Source organism: Balaenoptera musculus, chromosome 7, assembly GCF_009873245.2.
Source record: "Balaenoptera musculus isolate JJ_BM4_2016_0621 chromosome 7, mBalMus1.pri.v3, whole genome shotgun sequence".
Lineage (NCBI taxonomy): Eukaryota > Metazoa > Chordata > Mammalia > Artiodactyla > Balaenopteridae > Balaenoptera > Balaenoptera musculus.
In genome coordinates, this window is record NC_045791.1 from 39,917,198 (window position 1) to 39,936,855 (window position 19,658).

The following is a 19,658-nucleotide window of genomic DNA, read 5'->3' on the forward strand; positions in this document are numbered from 1 at the left end:
ATTATACTAAAGGCTCTGAAAAGTTACACAAAATGAACAGAGTTCTAGAAATACATAAACTGTTAAAAGTGTCTCAAGAAGAAACAGAATTATCCTAAAATTAGTACAGAAAATCAAATCAAAAATTTTAAAGTTTTTCTGCAAAGCAAATAGTAGACCTAGGTGATTTTACAGTTGAGTTCTACCAAGCCTTCAAGGACCAGACCATGCCAACCTTTCAGAAACTCTCTGGGAGGATAGAAAAAGAGCAGACATTCCTCACTTCAACCCTAAGGCTAGTATTACCTTGATAGACCAAAAGGCTACAATGAGGAAAATGGTTCAGTTAAAAGTCAGGACCATAACGAGTACTAGAAAGTTTTGGGTAATCTTAAACCTCAAATAGGATAAGGAGGATGGGGTGGGAGTGGAGTGACTGGATATCTGGAACTAACATAGACAAGGAAGAAGAAAATCAGGAAATCATTAGCATAAGCAAGGGACTCATTAAGATAGTTAAAACGCTAATTAGAAGAAAACATTTCAAGGTAACATAAATTTTAAAGGGCTTTAGATATTAAAAACTTGATTGTAAATTTTACAGAAATAAGTGGACTAATGAAATTTAAAACATCAAGTTGCTGAGCATTATATATGGTATAATTCAGTTTATATAAGTATATTAAACATTTTTATTTTTTTAGATATTAAAAAGTACAGTTTAATATATAAATTATATATATATATATATTTTAAAACCACAATTTAATATATCAATGGCCAGACAAAGGTCTATAAGAAAACTCACCAAAGTTTTGACAAAAATACCTCTGAGGAAGTGAAGAGGAGTTAACTGTGAACATTTTTAATTTGATAACAGCACAAAAATTGTTTTGTCACTGCCAGGCAACTATGCTCATGAACATTCTCTTTTGAGGACTGTCCATAATCCGTGCTTGATTCCTGCTAAGCATGTTCCCTGTTCTGGCACCACGCAAGGGGATTCTGCTCTTGTAAACCTGACATTTTCAGATTCTTTTTTGTTTCCAAAATAAACCCAAAGGGCACACATACTTCTGTTGCCTTTCTAAAATGACTGCCATCGCTTCTTGGCCTTTAGGCTAAAATCAAGTGTAGTATCTGTTCTTATCAGTTTAAAATGACTGCCAAATTTTTGTCTGTTCCATGCGTAGTGATGCATACACAACATTTTTAAGTTTTTTGTTTTTAAGGCAAAAACATCAATAAATGTCTTCTGGACCATTTTGAATGTGAAATTCTTCCCCTTAAAATAGCAACAATCAAAAACCTCCCATTGCACAAAAGTAAAGCATGTGGAATCACAATCTCGAATTGTAACATTAGCATAGATACTGCAAACATGATCATGTATTAAAATCCAAAGATTTTGCTAAAAGCAGTGAACGTCAACTCAATATTGGCCTGGCAATATACCACTTCTAAGTTCAATGTATCTTTCTACCCAGAGTTGGCTCATGTGCCAACTCCGATGACAGAAAAAGGGAAGGAACTCATTATTACTGGCCTGCAAATTCTGTGACAGATTTTAAGTCTCTTGAGTATTTAAATACAATCTTTCAAAAGAAAGAAAAGGAAGGGAGGGAGAGAGGGAGGAAGGAAGGAAGGAGCGAAGGAAGGAAAGAAGGAGGGACGGAAGGAAAAAAAACCTGAAAAACAATTCACTGGAGCTGAGTAGCAGCTGGCTTCCTGGCCATAACCTCCTGAGTGCCCACTTTTCCCTGTTGTCCTGACACTGAGGCTGAGTGTCTGTTACAAAATGATTTGTCTTTACCTGACCCACACCACTCATTTATGCATTCTCTCTAATCTCTGTAGTCATAGAGACAGAAAAGTTTGTTCATTCAATACAATTACAATACAGTGTATGTAGGAGAGACAGGGAAAGATAAGGTCAGAGGGTTAGATTAAGAGCAAGGAATTCTGGTCTGGGAAAATGGCTGAGGTATACAGCAGTGATATTTGAAGTTGTAACAGAAGATGAGAACCCCAAGGAAAAAAGTATAGAGAGGAGAGAACCTAAGGAATGGCTCCATTTAAGTGGCTGAAAGAGGAATCAGAAAAGGAATAATCAAGAAGGCAGGAGCAGAGTATTTCATAAAGGAAAGAGTCTGATTACAGATATCAAATGTTACAAAGAGGTTGAGGAAAATAAAGTTTAATTTTAAAACAACCATAACACTGTTCTTTAGAAGGCTGTCAATGACACTTTTCCAAGATTAGTTGTTAACAGAAGGAAAAAGATACAGCAACAGATGCAAGAAGAAATCAGTCAAGATGCATATATACAGATGTATACATATGCATGTGTGTGTATATATATATATACACACATATATATACATATACACATATATCACATATATATACACATATATTTAAGGCATATAAAATTACGACAAATTTCTCTAAGCCTAGAAGTGGAGACAGCAAGTTATCTTGAAGTATGATTTTGTTAATAAGGGAAGAATCACTAGAAGGGCTCTTTAATTAGCTAGTTGTAACACAAGTAGCAACCTACCCTCCCAGGTGTAAAGATAAAACAGGACCTTTCATCAGCAAACAATGGCTGTCCTTGGTATGAGAAGTTGGACAGCATTGGAGCAGAATCAAGAAGCCAGAAAAGAAATACTGGTTCCTCTCTCTAGACTCTAAAATTAGCTACTTAAGACCTCTGATAAATTGAGATTGTCTTTAATGAGGTCCACTAACAGGAAAAGCTCACAAAGAGATTTCACCACAAGGGAAGGATCAGTCTCAACTGGTGGGTTTTGCTTAACATCTGAACCTTGCTAGGCATGCAAAGAGGGGTTGCTCCATTTTGAAAATTAGACCACAGCTCCTTCCAATTCAGCCATCCCATTACGAAAGGGGTCTTGAAGACAAAAGATGGAGCACGTGAATAAAAGCTAAAAGAACTGCCATCTTGGGAGCTCACATTCTTTTGGCTGCATTAAATACCAGACGACCTAGACTGGCTTCTTTCCAAGAAATACCAAGATCTTGAAGGCTCAGGAGTAGGAATGGTGTCAGTGCCTTGAACTCTACAGGGCAGGATTTCGGTAACAACATTTTGTGACGGTAGCAGAACAGTAACTGAACCTGGGCCCACTAGTGGCGTTTCAAATTCTCCATTTCTCTTTTCAGGAAGTTTGGAAGCACCACCCAGTAAGGACCCTCGATTCTCAGGGAATTTAGGAAAGAAGGAAGAACAGGATCCATGAATGAAAATCTCCTCCTGCGAAGCTGAGCAGATCGTGGACTCATGAAATTAAGTATTGAAGAGACGTGATCTTCTTTTTACTTCATGCTGGAAAAGCAGGTCTAACTGGTTAAATTCAGAATAAGGAAAAATAGAAAACCTTTATGGGCCTAATGGAAGAAATCCGTGGGTAAGTAAAAAAGATGTGAGGGATGGGAAAAACATGAATTCACTTCAGTCGGTACCTTATCTCTGAAACAGGGGCAAAGGGAAAGAGAGACAGAAGTCAATGGGGGAAGGGAATTAAGGAAACTCCTTTCAGAAGACTTCCACTGCAGTGGAGTAAGGGTTAGTGTCACTCACTGAAAATGAGGGGTAATAGAGGCTGGAAAGGGTAAAGATTTCACACAGCCCTGATGGGAAATCAAACAGGAAATTCCTAGGAGGTAGCTTTTTTCTAAAGACACTTTTAATGTTTTTTAGATTTCTCATAATTTTTTCTTATACTTCTCTCTTTATCACTCAATCTAGCCCTTTAACACGACCAGAGCTGGCAGAGAAATTGTAAGCTTCTTGTGTTTCTCGAAGTGTGCTTCCTTGGCTATCTGTGTGAGAAACTCTTTGGGAGCTCGTTTAAAAGGAAGATTCCTGGACCCCGCCCAGACCTATTTGACAGACTCTCTGGGATCTGGTGCCTGGGAATCTGCATCCTAACAAGTTTCTCAGGTGATTCTTACACAGCAAGCCAGCACTGGTCTGAAGATGCTGTTTCAGAACCACTATCTTAGCTCATGTCTAGTCCAGCAACTCCTATGCATAACTGTTTACCCACATCCTGTTTTGAATCAGTGGCTCTGTCTACAGTTTTAAAACTAAATAAAAGTGTCACACACTGTGGTGAGGAAATGACAGCCGTGCCTTCAAGTGCAGCTAGCTAGGATCAGACTCATACCCATGATCTTCTTCTATGGTTTCGTTATTTTTTTATATTTAAAAATAGTTTAAAAATCCACTTAGTTATTGATGGTCAAGAATGGTAGAATTACTATATTGAAGCAATATTATAATAGTAAACTGCATTGTTTAGTCAATTAGATTTGAAGATATATCGACCTAGTTACTTAATTCTGAGCATTTGAGGACAAGACAATTACAGAATTTCACTCACCAAACAGTGCAAACACTATTCCTCTTCTCATTTCCTCTCTGGTTTAACTGGTTCATTGGTATTTGGAGATTCAGGTAGGAAACGAGTGTGGCAAGAAAGGAAGACACTCTCTTCATTGGTCTTTGGGAAGGAAAGTGGGTACCATTCCACCTGCTCTGCTCTTCAGCCTGAGCACACACTTTCATCAATAATGAATTTGTGACCTGACCAGAAGCCTCTCAAGTCATAATCACCAAACTGGCACAGTTGTGAAGAAAAGGAAAGCTTACTTCAAATCCAAGTGATTTGCTTAGATTAAAAACTTTGTAATTTCCTTTGTCATATGTCTGCTTTAATGTTATAACCAGGTGAAGTTCTTTGCACTACTCCCCCGAAGGGTTTATGAAAAATAATGATCACATTTCTAACTCCAGTCCGAGTTAAGTGGCCCTTGTATAAGTTCTTAAATTACGTTACATATCTTTACCTTAGAATTGATCATGGGGAATTCCCTGGCGGTCCAGTGGTTAGGACTTCATAGTTCCACTGCAGGGGCCAAGGGTTCGATCCCTGGTTGGGGAACTAAGATTCCACATGCTGCATGGTGCAGTCAAAAAAAAAAAAAATGAATTTATCATGCTATAATATCAATATGTGTCTTCTGACAGAACTCTACCTTTTGAGATAAGGGATTTTTAGTTGTTTTGACTTTCTAAGAGTTCCCATTAATTAGAATTAGCTCAAAAATTATTTGTTGACTTGGATGATTGAAGAAACAAGTAAAGATTGAATATACGTATTCTTTTACATACATATATTCAAATCCTTGTCCCTTTAATAAATATTTTCCTTACCTAGTAACAGCAGAAATATAAGAAAGAAGGAAAAGCATGCACGCCACCAATGGTAAGTTAAATTCTGCCCCTAGGAAAGGCTAGTAGGAAATCACACAAAAGATATCACAAAGTGGCATTCTTTACATGAGGAATTTAGTAGGTCTCCTCTCTGTTACAGATGTAGAAACTTGATTCTGTCAACATCATTATTGTTCCTTGTGATTTCTCTTTCTAGCACTATAAAACACTCCAGGCTCTTCTTGTACATTTTCTGTCCCTGTCCTAGAATCAGTCTTTTTTACGAAGAATGCTGGTTTCTTTTATTGGAGAATGGTATTAGAAACCAAGATCTTAGCGCTAGGTGTGCTCACTGCTATCAGGATATTGCTTCTAGGCTCTCTCAGCTGACAGAGCAAGTTAATACATGTGTGTATATTAACCCATGTATATAACATATCTATAAGTATTTCTCTATGTAATCATCCGTATCTATATTAATATTATAGTGACTAAATTCTGATGTCTCCAGCTTTAATCCTTTTCCATATGAATCATTCTAACCTCTTCCATTGCTTATCTGTAAACTCTCACTGTAACAGTGAAAAACCTGGTTCCCATAATCAGCCAGTTAATTATTAATAGTTCAATTCCAATATACATGTATACCAGTATCAGAATATTTAACTGGTACCCCCATGGGAAACAACTGTTTCAATTAGAGTACAAATGTCCATGTATCATTTTTTTTGCCTTTAATTTTACAGACTTAAGTCGTTTTCAAAGTTACTTAGGTCAGCTTCTTTTCCTTCCACTTTCTTAAGTAGGTTGTTGCATACATTATTAATACAGTTAGATTGTCTTGTCACATTCTGCATTCAATTCTGGGATCCCCCAGACTCCTAAGTTGGTTTTTATTAATTTGCATACATTGAGTCATTCTTTGTGCTGAAAGTTCTGTGGATATTGACAAACACATAGTGTCATGTATCCACAATTACTGGTACAATATCATACAGAGTAGTTTGCCACTCTTGTCTTAGTCAGCTTAGGCTGCCATAACAAAATTCCACAGACTGGATAGCTTATACGACAAAAATCTGTTTTCTCATTATTCTGGATGCTGGTTCCAGATCCAGTCCAAGATCAAGTTCTGGGAGGGTTCAGTTTTTGGTTAGAGCTGTCTCCCTGGGTTGCAGATGGTTTCTTTGTCCTCAGATAGCTTCCCTACCCCCAAGGTTCTGCTGGGCAGTCAGCCTCCAGAGCTAAGAGGAAATAAATATCTGTTGTTTCAGCCACACAGTCTGTGGTATTTTATTTCAGTAGCCCGTGTAGACTAAGAGAACATTATAAAACTCATGAGTGCCAGCAAGCCCTCGCTGCCCTCAAGAGCAACAGCAGGGTGTCAGCCTGAAAGCCCGAGGGTGGGAGCGCCAGCAGGTGCCCCCAGAATGGGGCTCTGGGCCAAGAGGAGCTCACCTGACGGTGCAGCCCTGAGGTCGCATGGCAGCCATTGGCCAGGGCCGCTCTGTCCCCTCCCCCTCCCCATCTTACTTGTATTTAACCAGGAAAAAACGTGATAGCACATGGGTAGCCTAGGCAGTGGGTAAATACCTCAGAAGTCCTCTTGCAGCAAGTGTCTGTACATGTTGTGGTCATTTTCTATCTTACATGTTCTCGAATGTTTGTATTTCAATAAACCTCTACCTCTTCACACACACACACACACACACACACACACACACACACACAAACTCATGAGTGCTCCATCGATTCAACCTTCTCCATGTACACACCCCCCCACACACCACCCACAAACCCCTGCGAACCACTGATCTCTTTACTATTGCTATAGTATTGTCTCTTCCAGAATGTCATATAAGTAGAACCATACAGTATGTAGCATTTTCAGACTAGCTTCTTTCACTTATCAACATGCATTTAAGGTTCATCAAGCCTTTTCTTGGCTTAAGAGCTCATATTTATAATAGTTGAATAACATTCCACTGTTTGTTTATCCATTAACCTATTAAAGGACATTTTAGTTCCTTCCAATTTTTTTGTGATTGAGAATAAAGTTGCTACAAATATTTGTGTGTGGTTTTTTTGTGTAGACATAAGTTTTCAAATCAATCAGGTAAATACAGGCATACCTGGGAGATATTGAAGGTTCAGTTCCAGACTACCACAATAAAGTGAGTATCTCAATAAATAGAGTTACATGATTTTTTGGTTTCCCAGTGCATATAAAAGTTATATTTACTGTATACTGTAGTCTATTGTGTGCAATAACATCGTCTAAAAAAACCCCCACCAATGTACACACATGAATTTAAAAATACTTTATTGCTAAATAATGCTAACCATCATCTGTGCCTTCAGTGAGTTGTACTGTTTTTGTTGGTGGAGCATCTTGCCTTGATGTTGATGGCTGCTGACTGGTCAGGGTGGTGATTGCTGAAGGTAGGGGTGGCTGTGGAAATTTTTAAAAATAAGACCAAAAAAAAAGTTTGCCACATCGATTGACTCTTCCTTTCACGAATGATTTCTCTATAGCATGCAATGCTGTTTGATAACATTTTACCCACAGTAGAACTTCTTTTAAAATTGAGGTCAATCCTCTCAAACCCTGTTGCTGCTTTAACAAATAAGTTTATGAAATATTCTAAATCCTTTGTGATCATTTCAACAGTCTTCCCAGCATCATGACCAGGAGTTGATTCCATCTCAAGAAACTATTTTCTTTGCTCACCCATAAGAAGCAACTCCTCATCAATTAAAATTTTATCATGAGACTGCAGCAATTCAGACACATCTTCAGGCTCCACTTCTACTTCTGGTTTTCTTGCTATTTCCACCACATCTGCAGTTGTCTCCTCCACAGAAGTTTTGAGCCCCTCAAAGTCACCCACAGGGGTTGGAATTAACTTCTGCCAAACTCCTGTTAACGTTCATATTTCGGCCTCTTCCCATGAATCACAAATGTTCTTAATGGCATCTAGAATGATGGCTCTTTTCCTGAGTTTACTTTGCCCAGGTCCATTAGAGGAATCACTATCTATGGCAGTACAGCCTTACAAAATGAATTTCTTAAATGATAAGACTTAGAAGTCAAAATTACTCCTTGATCCATGATGTTGTGTTAGCAGGCATGAAAACAGCATGAATCTCATTGTACATCTCCATCAGGGCTCTTAGGTGACGCGGCACATTGTCAATAAGCAGTAATATTTTGAAATGAATCTTTTTTTTCTGGGCGGTAGGTCTTAACAGTGAGTTTAAAATATTAAGTAAACCATGTTGTAAACAGATGTGCTGTCATGCAAGCTTTGTTGTTCCATTGACGGAGAACAGGCAGAGTAGTTTAACATAATTCTGAAGGGCTCTAGGATTTTCAGAATGATGAATGAGCTTTGACTTCAACTTAAAGTCAGTAGCTGCATTAACCCCTAACAAGAGAGTCGGCCTGTCCTTTGAAGACTTGAAGCCAGGCATTGACTTCTCCTTTCTAGCTATGAAAGTCCTAGATGGCATCTTCTTCCAGTAAAAGACTGTTCGTCTACATGGAAAATCTGTTGGTGAGTGCAATCACCTTCATTAATCATCTTAGCAAGATTTTCTGAATACCTCGCTGCAGCTTCTACATCAGCACTTGCTACTTCACCTTGCACTTTGATGTTACAGTGATGACTTCTTTCCTTAAACCTCATGAACCAACCTCTGTTAGCTTCAAACTTTTCTTCTATAACTTTCTCACCTCAGTCAGCCTCTATAGAATTGAAGAGAGTTAGGGCTTTTCTCTGGATTAGGCTTTGGCTTAAGGGAATGCTGTGGCTGTTTGATCTTCTATCCAGACCCCTCAAACTTTCTCCATATCAGCAATAAGGCCGTTTCACTTTCTTATCCGTGTGTTCCCTGCAGTAGCACTTTTAATTTCCTTCAAGATTTTTTCGTTTGCATTCACAACTTGGCTAACTATTTGGCACAAGAGACCTAACTTTTGACCTATCTCAACTTTCAGCATGCCCTACTCACTAAGCTTTATCATTTCCAGCTTTTGATTTAAAGTGAAAGATGTGTGACTGTTCTTTTTGCTTGAACACTTAGAGGCCATTGTAGAGTTATTAACTGGCCTAATTTCAATATTGTTGTGTCTCAGAGAGGGGGAGAGATGGGGGAACACTTGGTTGGCGGAGCAGTCAGAACACACATAACATTTATCAATTAAGTTTGCTGTCTTATATGGGCACAGTTTGTGGTGCCTCAAAACAACTACAATAGGAACATCAAAGATCACTGATCACGGATCACCATAACAAATATAATAATAATGAAAAAGTTTGAAATATTGCAAGAATTATCAAAATGTGACACAGAGACCCGAAGTGAGCAAATGCAGTTGGAAAAATGGTGCTGCTTGCTTAATGTGGGGTTGCCTTCAATTTGTAAAAAAAAAAAAAAAAAAAAAGAGATTCAATTTGTAAAACAAAAAAAATACATTATCTGTGAAGCATAATAAAATAAAGCACGATTAAACAAGGTATGCCTGTACCTAGAGGTGCAATTGCTAGATCATATGGTGAGACTATGTTTAGCTTTGTAAAAAACTGCCAAACTGTCTTCCAAAGGGCTGTACCAGTTTGCATTCCCATCACCAATGAAGGAGCATTCCTGTTACTCCACATCCTTGCCAGCAATTTGTATTGTTAGTTACCTGGATCGTAGTCATCCTAATAGCCATGTAGTAGTATCTTGTTACTACTTGGGATTTAATTTGTAAACCCCAAGTGACAAATGATATTGAACTCTTTTAATGCACTTATTTGCCACCTACATATTATCTTCGGAGATGTGTTCACATCTTTTGAACATGCTTTAATTGGGTTGTTTGTATTCTTATTTTTGAATTTTAAAAGTTCTTTTGATATTGTGCATGCAAGTTCTTTTTCAAATATGTGTTTTGCAAATATTTTCTCCCAGTCTATGGTTTTTCTTTTGATTCTCTTAACAGTATCTTTCCCAAAGCAGAAGTTTTTAATTTTAATAAAGTTCAATGTATCAACTTTTTCTTTCACAAATAATCCTTTTGGTGTATCTAAAAAATTTATCATGAAACCCAAGGACATCTAGATGTTTTCCTTTGTTATTGTCCAGAACTTTTATACTTTTATGTTCTACATCTAGGTCTATGATTCATTTTGAGTTAATTTCATGAAATGTGTAAAGTCTTGCATATGGATGTCCAATTGTTCAAGAACCATTTTTGAAAATACTGTCCTTTCTCCATTTAACTGCATTTACTTCTTTGTCAAAGATCAGTGACTATATTTGTGCAGGTCTATTTCTGGGCGCTCAAATCTGTTTCATTGATCTATATGTCTATTCTTTTGCCAAAACCATGCTGTCTTAATTATTGTAGATTTATAGGAAATCTAGAAATTGGGTATTGTGATTCCTCCAACTTTCTTCTTCTCCTCCTCCTTCTTATACTTCTTCTTTTTCAGTATTACATTGGCTATTCTAGGTCTTTTACTTTTCCATATAAATTTTAGAATTAGTTTCTCAATGATTGCAAAATGTTGATTGGAATTTCAATGAATCTATAGATTAAGTTAGGAAGAATTAGTATCTTAACACTACTGAGTCTTCCAATCCATGAGTACAGAATATCTATTTAGATTTTCTTGGATTTCTTTCATCAGAGTTTTAGAGTTTTCCACATATAAATTCTGTACATATTTTGTCAGGTTTATACCTAAGTGTTTCTTTTTTTTTTTTTTTGGTACAATTGTAAATGGTATTGATTGTTGAATTTCAAATCCCAGTTGTTCATTTCTGGTATATAGGAAATCAGTTGACTTTGTATAGTTATTTGTGTCCTGTGACCTTGCTATACTCACTTATTAGTTCCAGAATGTTTGTTGTTGTTGATTTGAGGGGATTTTCCACATTGACAACCATACCATCTGAAAACAAAGTCAGTTTCATGTCTTCCTTCCTAATCTGCATACTTTTTATTTCCTTTCCTTGTCTTAGTGAACTAAGTAGGACTTTCAGTACAGTGGTAAATAGAAGTGGTGAGAGGACATCCTTAGTTTGTAACTGATCTTAGAGAAAAGGCATCCAGTTTCTCACATTATGATATTAGCTGTAGGTTTTTTGTAGATATTCTTTATCAAGTTGTGAGACTTATCCTTTATTCCTAAGATATACATTTTTTATATTCTTTCAAACTGTTTTATTTTCTCAAGTTCTAATAATTCTGCTATTTGTGGAATCACCTGACATTTGCTCATGGTTGATCATTTCCTTTTGTGCTTTGTAGTTTTGATTATGAAAGTTTTGTTTTGTTTTTCTGTGGAATTCCTGTCGTCTGCTCACAAAGATGCACCCACATAGAAGTGATAAAGTCCAGCATGTCAATAACTGAATTCACTTAAATACATTCAGATTCCCTGAGCAGAATTTGGAAGCAAGTAACTGGTTCACTCTTTAATATTCTTTTAAAATCTTCTATCATTTCATGCACTTGGGGGACAAAGTTGGGCGGTCAATAACAGACCTGGATACAGTTTCCTATTCAGATTTTTGGCTAGTTATACAATCTTGGCCAGTTTCTTTAATTTCAAAGGTCGTTAATCTTAACATTTCTCTCTATAAAAATTTAAAAGGTGACATTCACAATTTCTTTTTGCTCAAAGAAGTTTAGAAAAGACTCAGTATCTTAAGTTATCAATCTGTGAACTCCTTGAATAGTGTTGTGAATAGATTCTAAGGTAGCCCCTGATCCCCACCTCCTGATGTTCATGCATTTGTGTAAGCCCTGCTTTGTGAGTGTGGGTGGTTCCTGTGAATTGTGTCTATCAAACAATATACCACAATTGATAGGATGTCACTCCTGTGATTATGTTCTATTATATGGCAAAGGTGCCGAGATGTCAGTCTGGTTACGTTGCATTATTTAGGACTCTGTCTTGCTTGCAGTATCTCTTTCTCTCTGTTGCTGGGTTTTAATAAGCAAGTTGCAATGAAACCTATGGCCACAAGGAATGCTTCTGACAACAACCTGAGGGACTGTGGTAGGAAATCCTTCCCCAGTAAAGCCTGCAGATGAGAACTCAGTCCTGGGTGACACCGTGATTGCTGCTTTGTGAGGCACTGAGGAGACCCAGGTAAGCTTTGCCCATACTCCTGACCCACACTTTGAGATAATAAATATGTTTTAAGCCTCTATGTTTGCAGTAATTTGTCAAACAACAACAGAAAGCTAATACAAGTGCAAAGCTTCAATTAAGTAGGTAGTGCCTCTTAAGAACCGCAAAGAGGTAGGTGTTAAGAGGGCACACAAATTTTTTTTAATCTTCTTTTAAAACAACCATTTCATTTAAAGTAAGTAAGTAAAGGGAGAGAGAGAGAGAGAGAGCAGAAAGTTCTGACACTGAAGAATAGCATTCTTTATTTCAAAAAGGTGTCAAATTTTTATTTTATTGCCCATAGTTCTGTAAGGAAATGGATATAAAGCACCAATAATTTTGTAATCTGAAGGATAGTATAGTTGTTATGTATTATTTACTGTGCTTAGATTGTATACATCCATAAATATTTATAGTTTATGATTAGTCACACAAACTGTGTCCAAGTTTGACTTTCAGTTCAAACTGGGATTTTTAATACTGTTTGTATCATGCAACTAAGATATAAAAGAATTGGAAAGTAGAAAGTAATAAATAAAAGTTCATTTCAAAAAATATGGTTCCAACCTGTTTGACATGATGGTGTTCCTTTTAGTCACATGACAGAGTAATTCCCAATAGGCTTGATTCAAATTTGGCTTATCCATCAATGCCATACTAGAAAAATGCATTTTCATAACAAATTATCAATTAATAAGTTCACCAACATTACATATTTGACAACTTTGGGGTTAAAAAAAACTCTTCATTTTTCTTTTCCCAGTAAATTACAGCAAAGTGAGTCACTGTGGTCATCGTGCACCAGAAAATTAGAGAAATGAAATCTTCTAAAGCCCCACTGAGGTCAGATTCAGTCTTAAAAGCTGTGCTATGAGAAATTTACCCACATTTCCACTAAACAAGAGTTTTCATACAACTTGTGAACACACAAAACATGACATACCCTTACTTCCTGTACTTTGGTTAAAAAGTGCTTAACTTTTTTTCCTGAACATGTCTAATTCTTGACTCTAATTCTGCTCATCACAGACTACAGCAAAACATGCTGTGTGCTTCTTCCCTGTACCATTTTGGGTTTGATGTTTACTGTAAGAAAGTATTACACTATATTTAACACTTAAAACCACAGAAGAGCAAATGACATATTGTCTGCTTTTCCAGATGAACTGTGGTAGTTCTTGAAACATTGTTCACATTGTAGAAGACTTTAAAGTCATCTTTCCTCAAATAAATGTGACATTTCTTTCCCCTTGACTTGGCGAAATAGGATTAACAGATAATGCTGCATTCATGTAAGCAGATCTTTAACATGATAATTCTAGCCTACGATGAGAAATAAGCAGTATCAATCAAATCACAATTGATTTGCAAGCTCTTGTTGAAAATAAATGTATTGTTAACCATGCAGTTATTAATGTGCTTATATCTGAAAACTTGCTTGTGGAAGCGAGAAGGAAGAGTCACCCTAAATATATGTTTGTTTTCCTATTTACCAAATAGGAATTTTTTTTCCTATTTACAACATCCTTATTCATGCGATATCTACAATTGCGCATTTTAAATTTTCCTGGGATTGGGGCAGGAGGTAGTCCTGTGGTGATAACTACACAGAACCAGCAAAAGGGTAAGCAATATCTAGAGAGACTAAGCGGGTAAGCTAGAGCTGGGAAGAACTGGCTTCCAATATCAGCACTGCCACTTACCATGGGAACTTCTCCCAATACCTGCTTCCTTATCTGTATGCCTAACATCTCTCTACAGGGTTATTTCCAGGATCACATGGAAAGCATCTATAACCTATTATGCATTCAGTAAATGATGGACAAGATTGTTATTGTTCCTGTGAAAGCTCTGCTTTTCACATGAATGATTCTCAAGCAGAGCCCACTGGATACTTCTGAATTCAGAGACTTAATAGGAAGCAGATCTCAATTAGAAATCTTTTTCTATTTTATTTTATTATTTATTTCTTACCCTACAAGCTTCCTTCCCTTCACTTCTTTTTTTTCTCTCAAAATGACTCACTCTTTATTCAGTTTATTTAAGTGTTTAAGTGTATCAGTTGTGCTCAAACTCAACTATCACACACACACACACACACACACACACACACACACACAATTTAAAATCAGTAAGGACTATTTATTGCATTGTCCAGATTATCTACCCTAGAATATAGGTAATGAGCAGCTTTATCACCACAACAGAGAAATCATGGACTTTAATGGGTATTGAATAAAAATATGATTGAAAGGCTAGAAGTAATGTGATACTAACATAACTAATAGACAAAAGAGTGCTGAGGCAATAACTATTTGGAATATATAATATAAAGTGAGGAGTAATGTGGAAAAAAATCTATAGGAGGAAAATACTTTTCCTGACTAATTTTTCAAATTTTAGACATTTGTTCAAAAAAATCACAAGGCTGTAGGATCTTGAGAGTGCTAGACTTGTCATCAATGTTTAGGCAGAACAAAAGTTGAATTAGGTAAGAATGACATCCTCATCTATTTTGTTTAGGCTACCAATAAAAAAGGACTTATTATAGTCTTCCTTAGCACCCATCTTAGATAACATCTTTCCATAGATCTCATAAAGTTTAAACCCCCATATTAAATCTTATACGTCCTGATTTATTGTCATTGTGGATGTAAAAAAGGGCTGATGATCATCTTTGTTTATAATCTTTTATAGATTTGAACAGAAACATTCAAAATTGCCTATTAATAAGCCCCCCCAAAGGCTACTGAGCTTAAGCAAATATAAAGTTTTGTAACCTACCAATTAACCTACAGAAGGTATTCCAAATAATTATATTCTGTCACTTTCTTATTCACACTTGACTCCAAAAAGTGCTCAACTTTTCACATGAATAATCTAGAAAATAAATTTTACTCTTGCCTTCACAGGCAGCATTAAAATGAGCAGGCACTTGTGTTAATTTGTTATATTTTCTAATTTATTACTTAATTTTCCTACTGCCTGCTTAGAACTTGAGTTGTTCTGGTTAAAAAAATGATTGAAGGAGCAAACATAATGATACAAAAATTTAAATAAAGTTCACTATTGCCATGAAATGGGATGTCAGTTTTGCAAGCCATCTTCACTTTCCCACTAAGCTGGGTGGAGTTGGTCTAAATGAATCTGAAGATATTTATGAAATAAGCTAATATGAAAGGACACTATAACCCATTAAAAGCGACTCTCTTCCTCTTCCACAGCGCGGTGAAGGCCAGGGATGAATTTTAAGAGCTGTTTCCGGACACTTCCCCTTCTGCTTTTCCTGGGCAGGGTCCCAAACATGCTTGAGAAGTTGCCTTCCCACAAGGGAGACATGGACCCACTACTAGCAGAACTAATGCTCTGGTTCCTCCTCGAAGAACACCTCTTCAGAAAATCATCCCCATCCTTGAGGACAAAACACTCATCATCTGTGCTTGTCTGCCGGCTGAAGGCTTCCCTGCTCGAGTCTTCAGACACACATGTCTGGTACCCATCCTCACTGTCTATTGTCATGGAGCTCAGGCAGCTCTTACAGCTGCTCTCACTGGATAATCGACTCCGGTCCAGGAGAGCTGAACCAGGCAGCGGTCCAAACAAAGCTGATTCATCTATGTCCATATTTTCCAAACTTGGGCAGTTAGCTGCATCACCTAGAAAGCAGAAAACAAAGCCTACTATGAAATGGATCTGAGCATCACTCCTTACAAGTAAATACACCAAATTTCTCTTTGAAGGGCACAAGAAAGAGTAAGGGTAAATAATACTTTTCACTAAACTTTCACTTGCATGAGTAAGTAACTGTTCATGAGACCATTCAATAAACCTTATAGTACGGTTTTTCAAACTATCTGCTCATGGACTAGTTTCCAGGTAAAAGGGTTCCATGGTGACAAAAATGGTAATGCTAGATTAAATAAATTGAAACAAGATTCTTCATATGAGAACAGTTCAACTCATCTAACAGTATGCCAGTGTGACTTATGAATTTCCAAAAGAATCATTTCTTATATTGAAGTGACCATGCCACCTTTTATTAAAATTATCATAGAAATGGGCTCCAAAGAATATACTTGGGGAAATGCCTCTTATGGATTTTCTCTATTTTAGTTCCTCTGATTTTTAGTTACTATCTTTTTTTAATAATTGTAAAATTATTATAACATCACTTGAAGTGTATGGGAAACACAGTTATAAAACCTGCCCCTGTAGGCTGATTATTAGAGAATTCAAAGATGTTTAAAACAGAAAGGATATCTTCCAGCCTTGATATGCCCAGTTGATTCTTAGAAAATCCTTTAATACTTAAATGCTTTGAAATGGTAGTGTACCCAGAAAACATCCCTGTCCTAAAATAAGTAATAATTCATTTGAAGAAATTGAATGTTATCTGCTTAGCTGAATTTCTTCATCAACCTTTTATAACCTACATCTGGGCTCTCCAAACTCAAATTTTAATCTCACACCAACAGCCTGTTCATATCCCACTTGTTTCTGTACTATTTGAGTTGGTTAGTATGCTGTTAAAAGAAAGGAGATTATTTGTAATACTAGCATGAGAAAAACATCATTAGAAGATGACTTTGCTTCAGGAAAAGTAATAGAACATTACACACTCAGAAATTGTTTTATTTTGTGCTGATAATCTCTACTTCTGCTCTCCTTTGTCCTTGGTTGACACTATAAAAAGAGACTGTTTATTTTTCCATTTGATCTGCAAGGTTGAGTAGGGCCAGCCCTGTGGTGACTCGTTATAATGCTTTCCTTTTTGTTAACAAAACCTATTTTATTTCATCTCCCAACAAGTTGATGAATTTCTTTTGATTGGCGAGCAATTGGCTTGTAGAAACTCATGCCCTGGATATTTATTGTAGGTCTAGAAAAAGTAAGCTAAAGAACTCCTTCAATCTCTCAAAAAATATGTACAACAATGACCTATGAAAAGTCAAACTCCTTGATTCTGAACTAAGGATCGTGTCTATACAAGGCCACTTCCATAAAGCCATAGAACTGCCTACACTTACCAGACCAAACCCCATCTCCACTCCAGGATGCTCCAGAAGTAGAGGCAAAGATATTCCAAACACCCTCAAGTCTACAGAAATCCAGGAAGTGGCCAGAAATGTGTGCCTCTGTCTGGTTAGCAAACTTCAGACCCCCCAACAAAGCCTGCTATATGTTTTTAAGAGTATTAATTTAGAAACACAGAAAAGAGAAGTAACTCATACATGTTTCATTTTTTGAAAAAAATAGAACTTCAACACAAGCCTCTAAGCCATAAATTAGTGCCTAATTAAGAATTAAATGTATCCTTCTTCTGTAAACAGATTATCACTTTTAACAAACAGATATTCTAAGGTTATAAATAGAGATGTTAGCTCTGTGTTATCTGAAGAAGATACAACCTATATTTCACACCCACACAGTTAGTGGTTTCAGTGAATTATTTGTATCTACAAGTTCATTCCTCAGGTTATACCAGTCACATGGCAAATGCCAAGTCAACAAATTTTAAACTCAACCCTTCTTTTCAGAATGTACACAACAGCAAGAGCCATGCATTTACTGTTATAATGATCCTTCATATTTCTGTTTTGGATTTGAGGGCCATGAAGAAGGACTTCTCTGCATTACTGTAACTTACACAATTTGAGCAAATAATAGGAGCTCCACCCAAGAAGCATGTTACCATTCCCAGCTTCAAGAGTTTCTGAGAACTACCCAGCCCCTGAACCGTAGATATTCTCAGGAATTTAATTCATCTGCTGAAGTAGTAGGAAAATCAGGCAATCATTCATATTACTCTTCTAAAATCCCCAGGTTCCTCTTGAGAGTGAGTGCACACATGCACGTGTGTCCATGTTTTCATGTGCATGTGTTATGTGCATGGAGGAGGGGGTGTGATGATGACTTACCCCTCCTCCAAATACAGTGGTCACTCCAAAAGCCATGCCAAAGAAACACAGACTACTATTCTCAATCCATGCTAGGCAATTTTTTTCTTGTAATGATGATAATCTTAAAACAATTTAGAGGCAGAAATACTGAAAGAATGAAATGTAAGTGTGGTTTCTGAACAGGAAATCACATTTACCATGAAGCAGGCGTTGTTCCTGTAACTGCAGAGATCTGAACTCCACCCATTTTCTCTTCAAGGTTTGCTGAGAAAGAAGAAGAAAAGTGCTAATTATTTGGAAACCCCAGTGAAGATAGCAATTTACTTCCAGGTGTTGAGATTTGTCATTAATTTTTTTTTTCATTTCTTTCTATCACTAACAATCCCTCCCATTCATTTGAAAGATTCTTTTTCTGTATAAAAGCAGAATATTGGGAACACTAATTTCTCAAGAAATAATCTAGTATCACCAACAAGTTGAAACAATGATGTCATTTCAATAGAAACAACAGATAATAGAAACCATGATATTTATATATTTTTTATTTAAAAATATTAGAGAAACAGATTGCTTAGGTTTGTGTCCATTTACTAGCTGTTTCGGCAAGCCTTTACACTCTAGGCTTCTTCCATCAGCAATATGAGAACACCAACAGAACCTAAACCTGGGAATTGTCATGAGGATTAAATGCATTAGTAAATGTAAAATGGTTGGAACAGTGGGTACAGCTTAGTAAATGTTCAAAAAATACCATGATCATTTTGAATGGATACAGAAGATGTGGTATACGTATACAACAAAATATTACTCAGCCATAAAAAAAGAATGAAATAATGTCATTTGCAGCAACATGGATGGACCTAGAGATTATCATACTAAGTGAAGTACGTCAGACAGGAAAGATAAATACCATATGATGTTACTTATATGTGGAATCTGAAAAATGATACAAATAAACTTATTTACAAAACAGAAACAGACTCACAGACATAGAAAACAAATTTATGGTTATCAAAGTGGGAACGGGAGGAGGGATAAATTATGAGTATGGGATTAAGAGATACACACCACTATACATAAAATAGTAAACAACAAGGATTTATTGTACAGCATAGGGAACTACATTCAGTGTCTTGTAATAACATGTAATGGAAAAAAATCTGAAAAAATATATATGTATAACTGAATCACTTTGCTGTACACCTGAAACACAATATTGTAAATCAACTATACTTCAATTAAAAAAAAAATACCACCATCATTCTATAAGCCTGGGGCACTAAAATAGTCTTTTCTGCTGGATATCTACTTATTTTCTATACCCAAAAGGAGAAGCTGACTAGTTCTAAAAGGCTTCCTTGGAGG

The 19,658-nt window shown here is 36.5% G+C and overlaps 1 protein-coding gene and 2 pseudogenes across 2 annotated transcripts in view; 1 reads left to right on the forward strand and 2 right to left on the reverse strand.

Annotated features, from left to right (window-relative positions):
* Positions 1–1,080: 1,080 nt before the first annotated feature.
* On the forward strand, positions 1,081–1,290 carry LOC118898585 (annotated as a pseudogene).
* Positions 1,291–7,568: 6,278 nt separating this feature from the next.
* On the reverse strand, positions 7,569–9,314 carry LOC118897837 (annotated as a pseudogene).
* A 3,438-nt stretch (positions 9,315–12,752) lies between these two features.
* Positions 12,753–19,658, reverse strand: part of LOC118897692 (cytohesin 1 interacting protein) — a 65,770-nt gene continuing 58,864 nt past the window's right edge. For both annotated transcript variants that reach the window (XM_036856928.1, XM_036856927.1), the window contains 2 exons: positions 18,491–18,557; positions 12,753–16,049 (listed from right to left, as the gene is read on the reverse strand). In XM_036856928.1, coding sequence (XP_036712823.1) covers positions 15,589–16,049; positions 18,491–18,557 — 528 coding nt within the window. In that variant the 3' untranslated portion in view covers positions 12,753–15,588. The remainder of the gene's footprint in view (positions 16,050–18,490; positions 18,558–19,658) is intronic.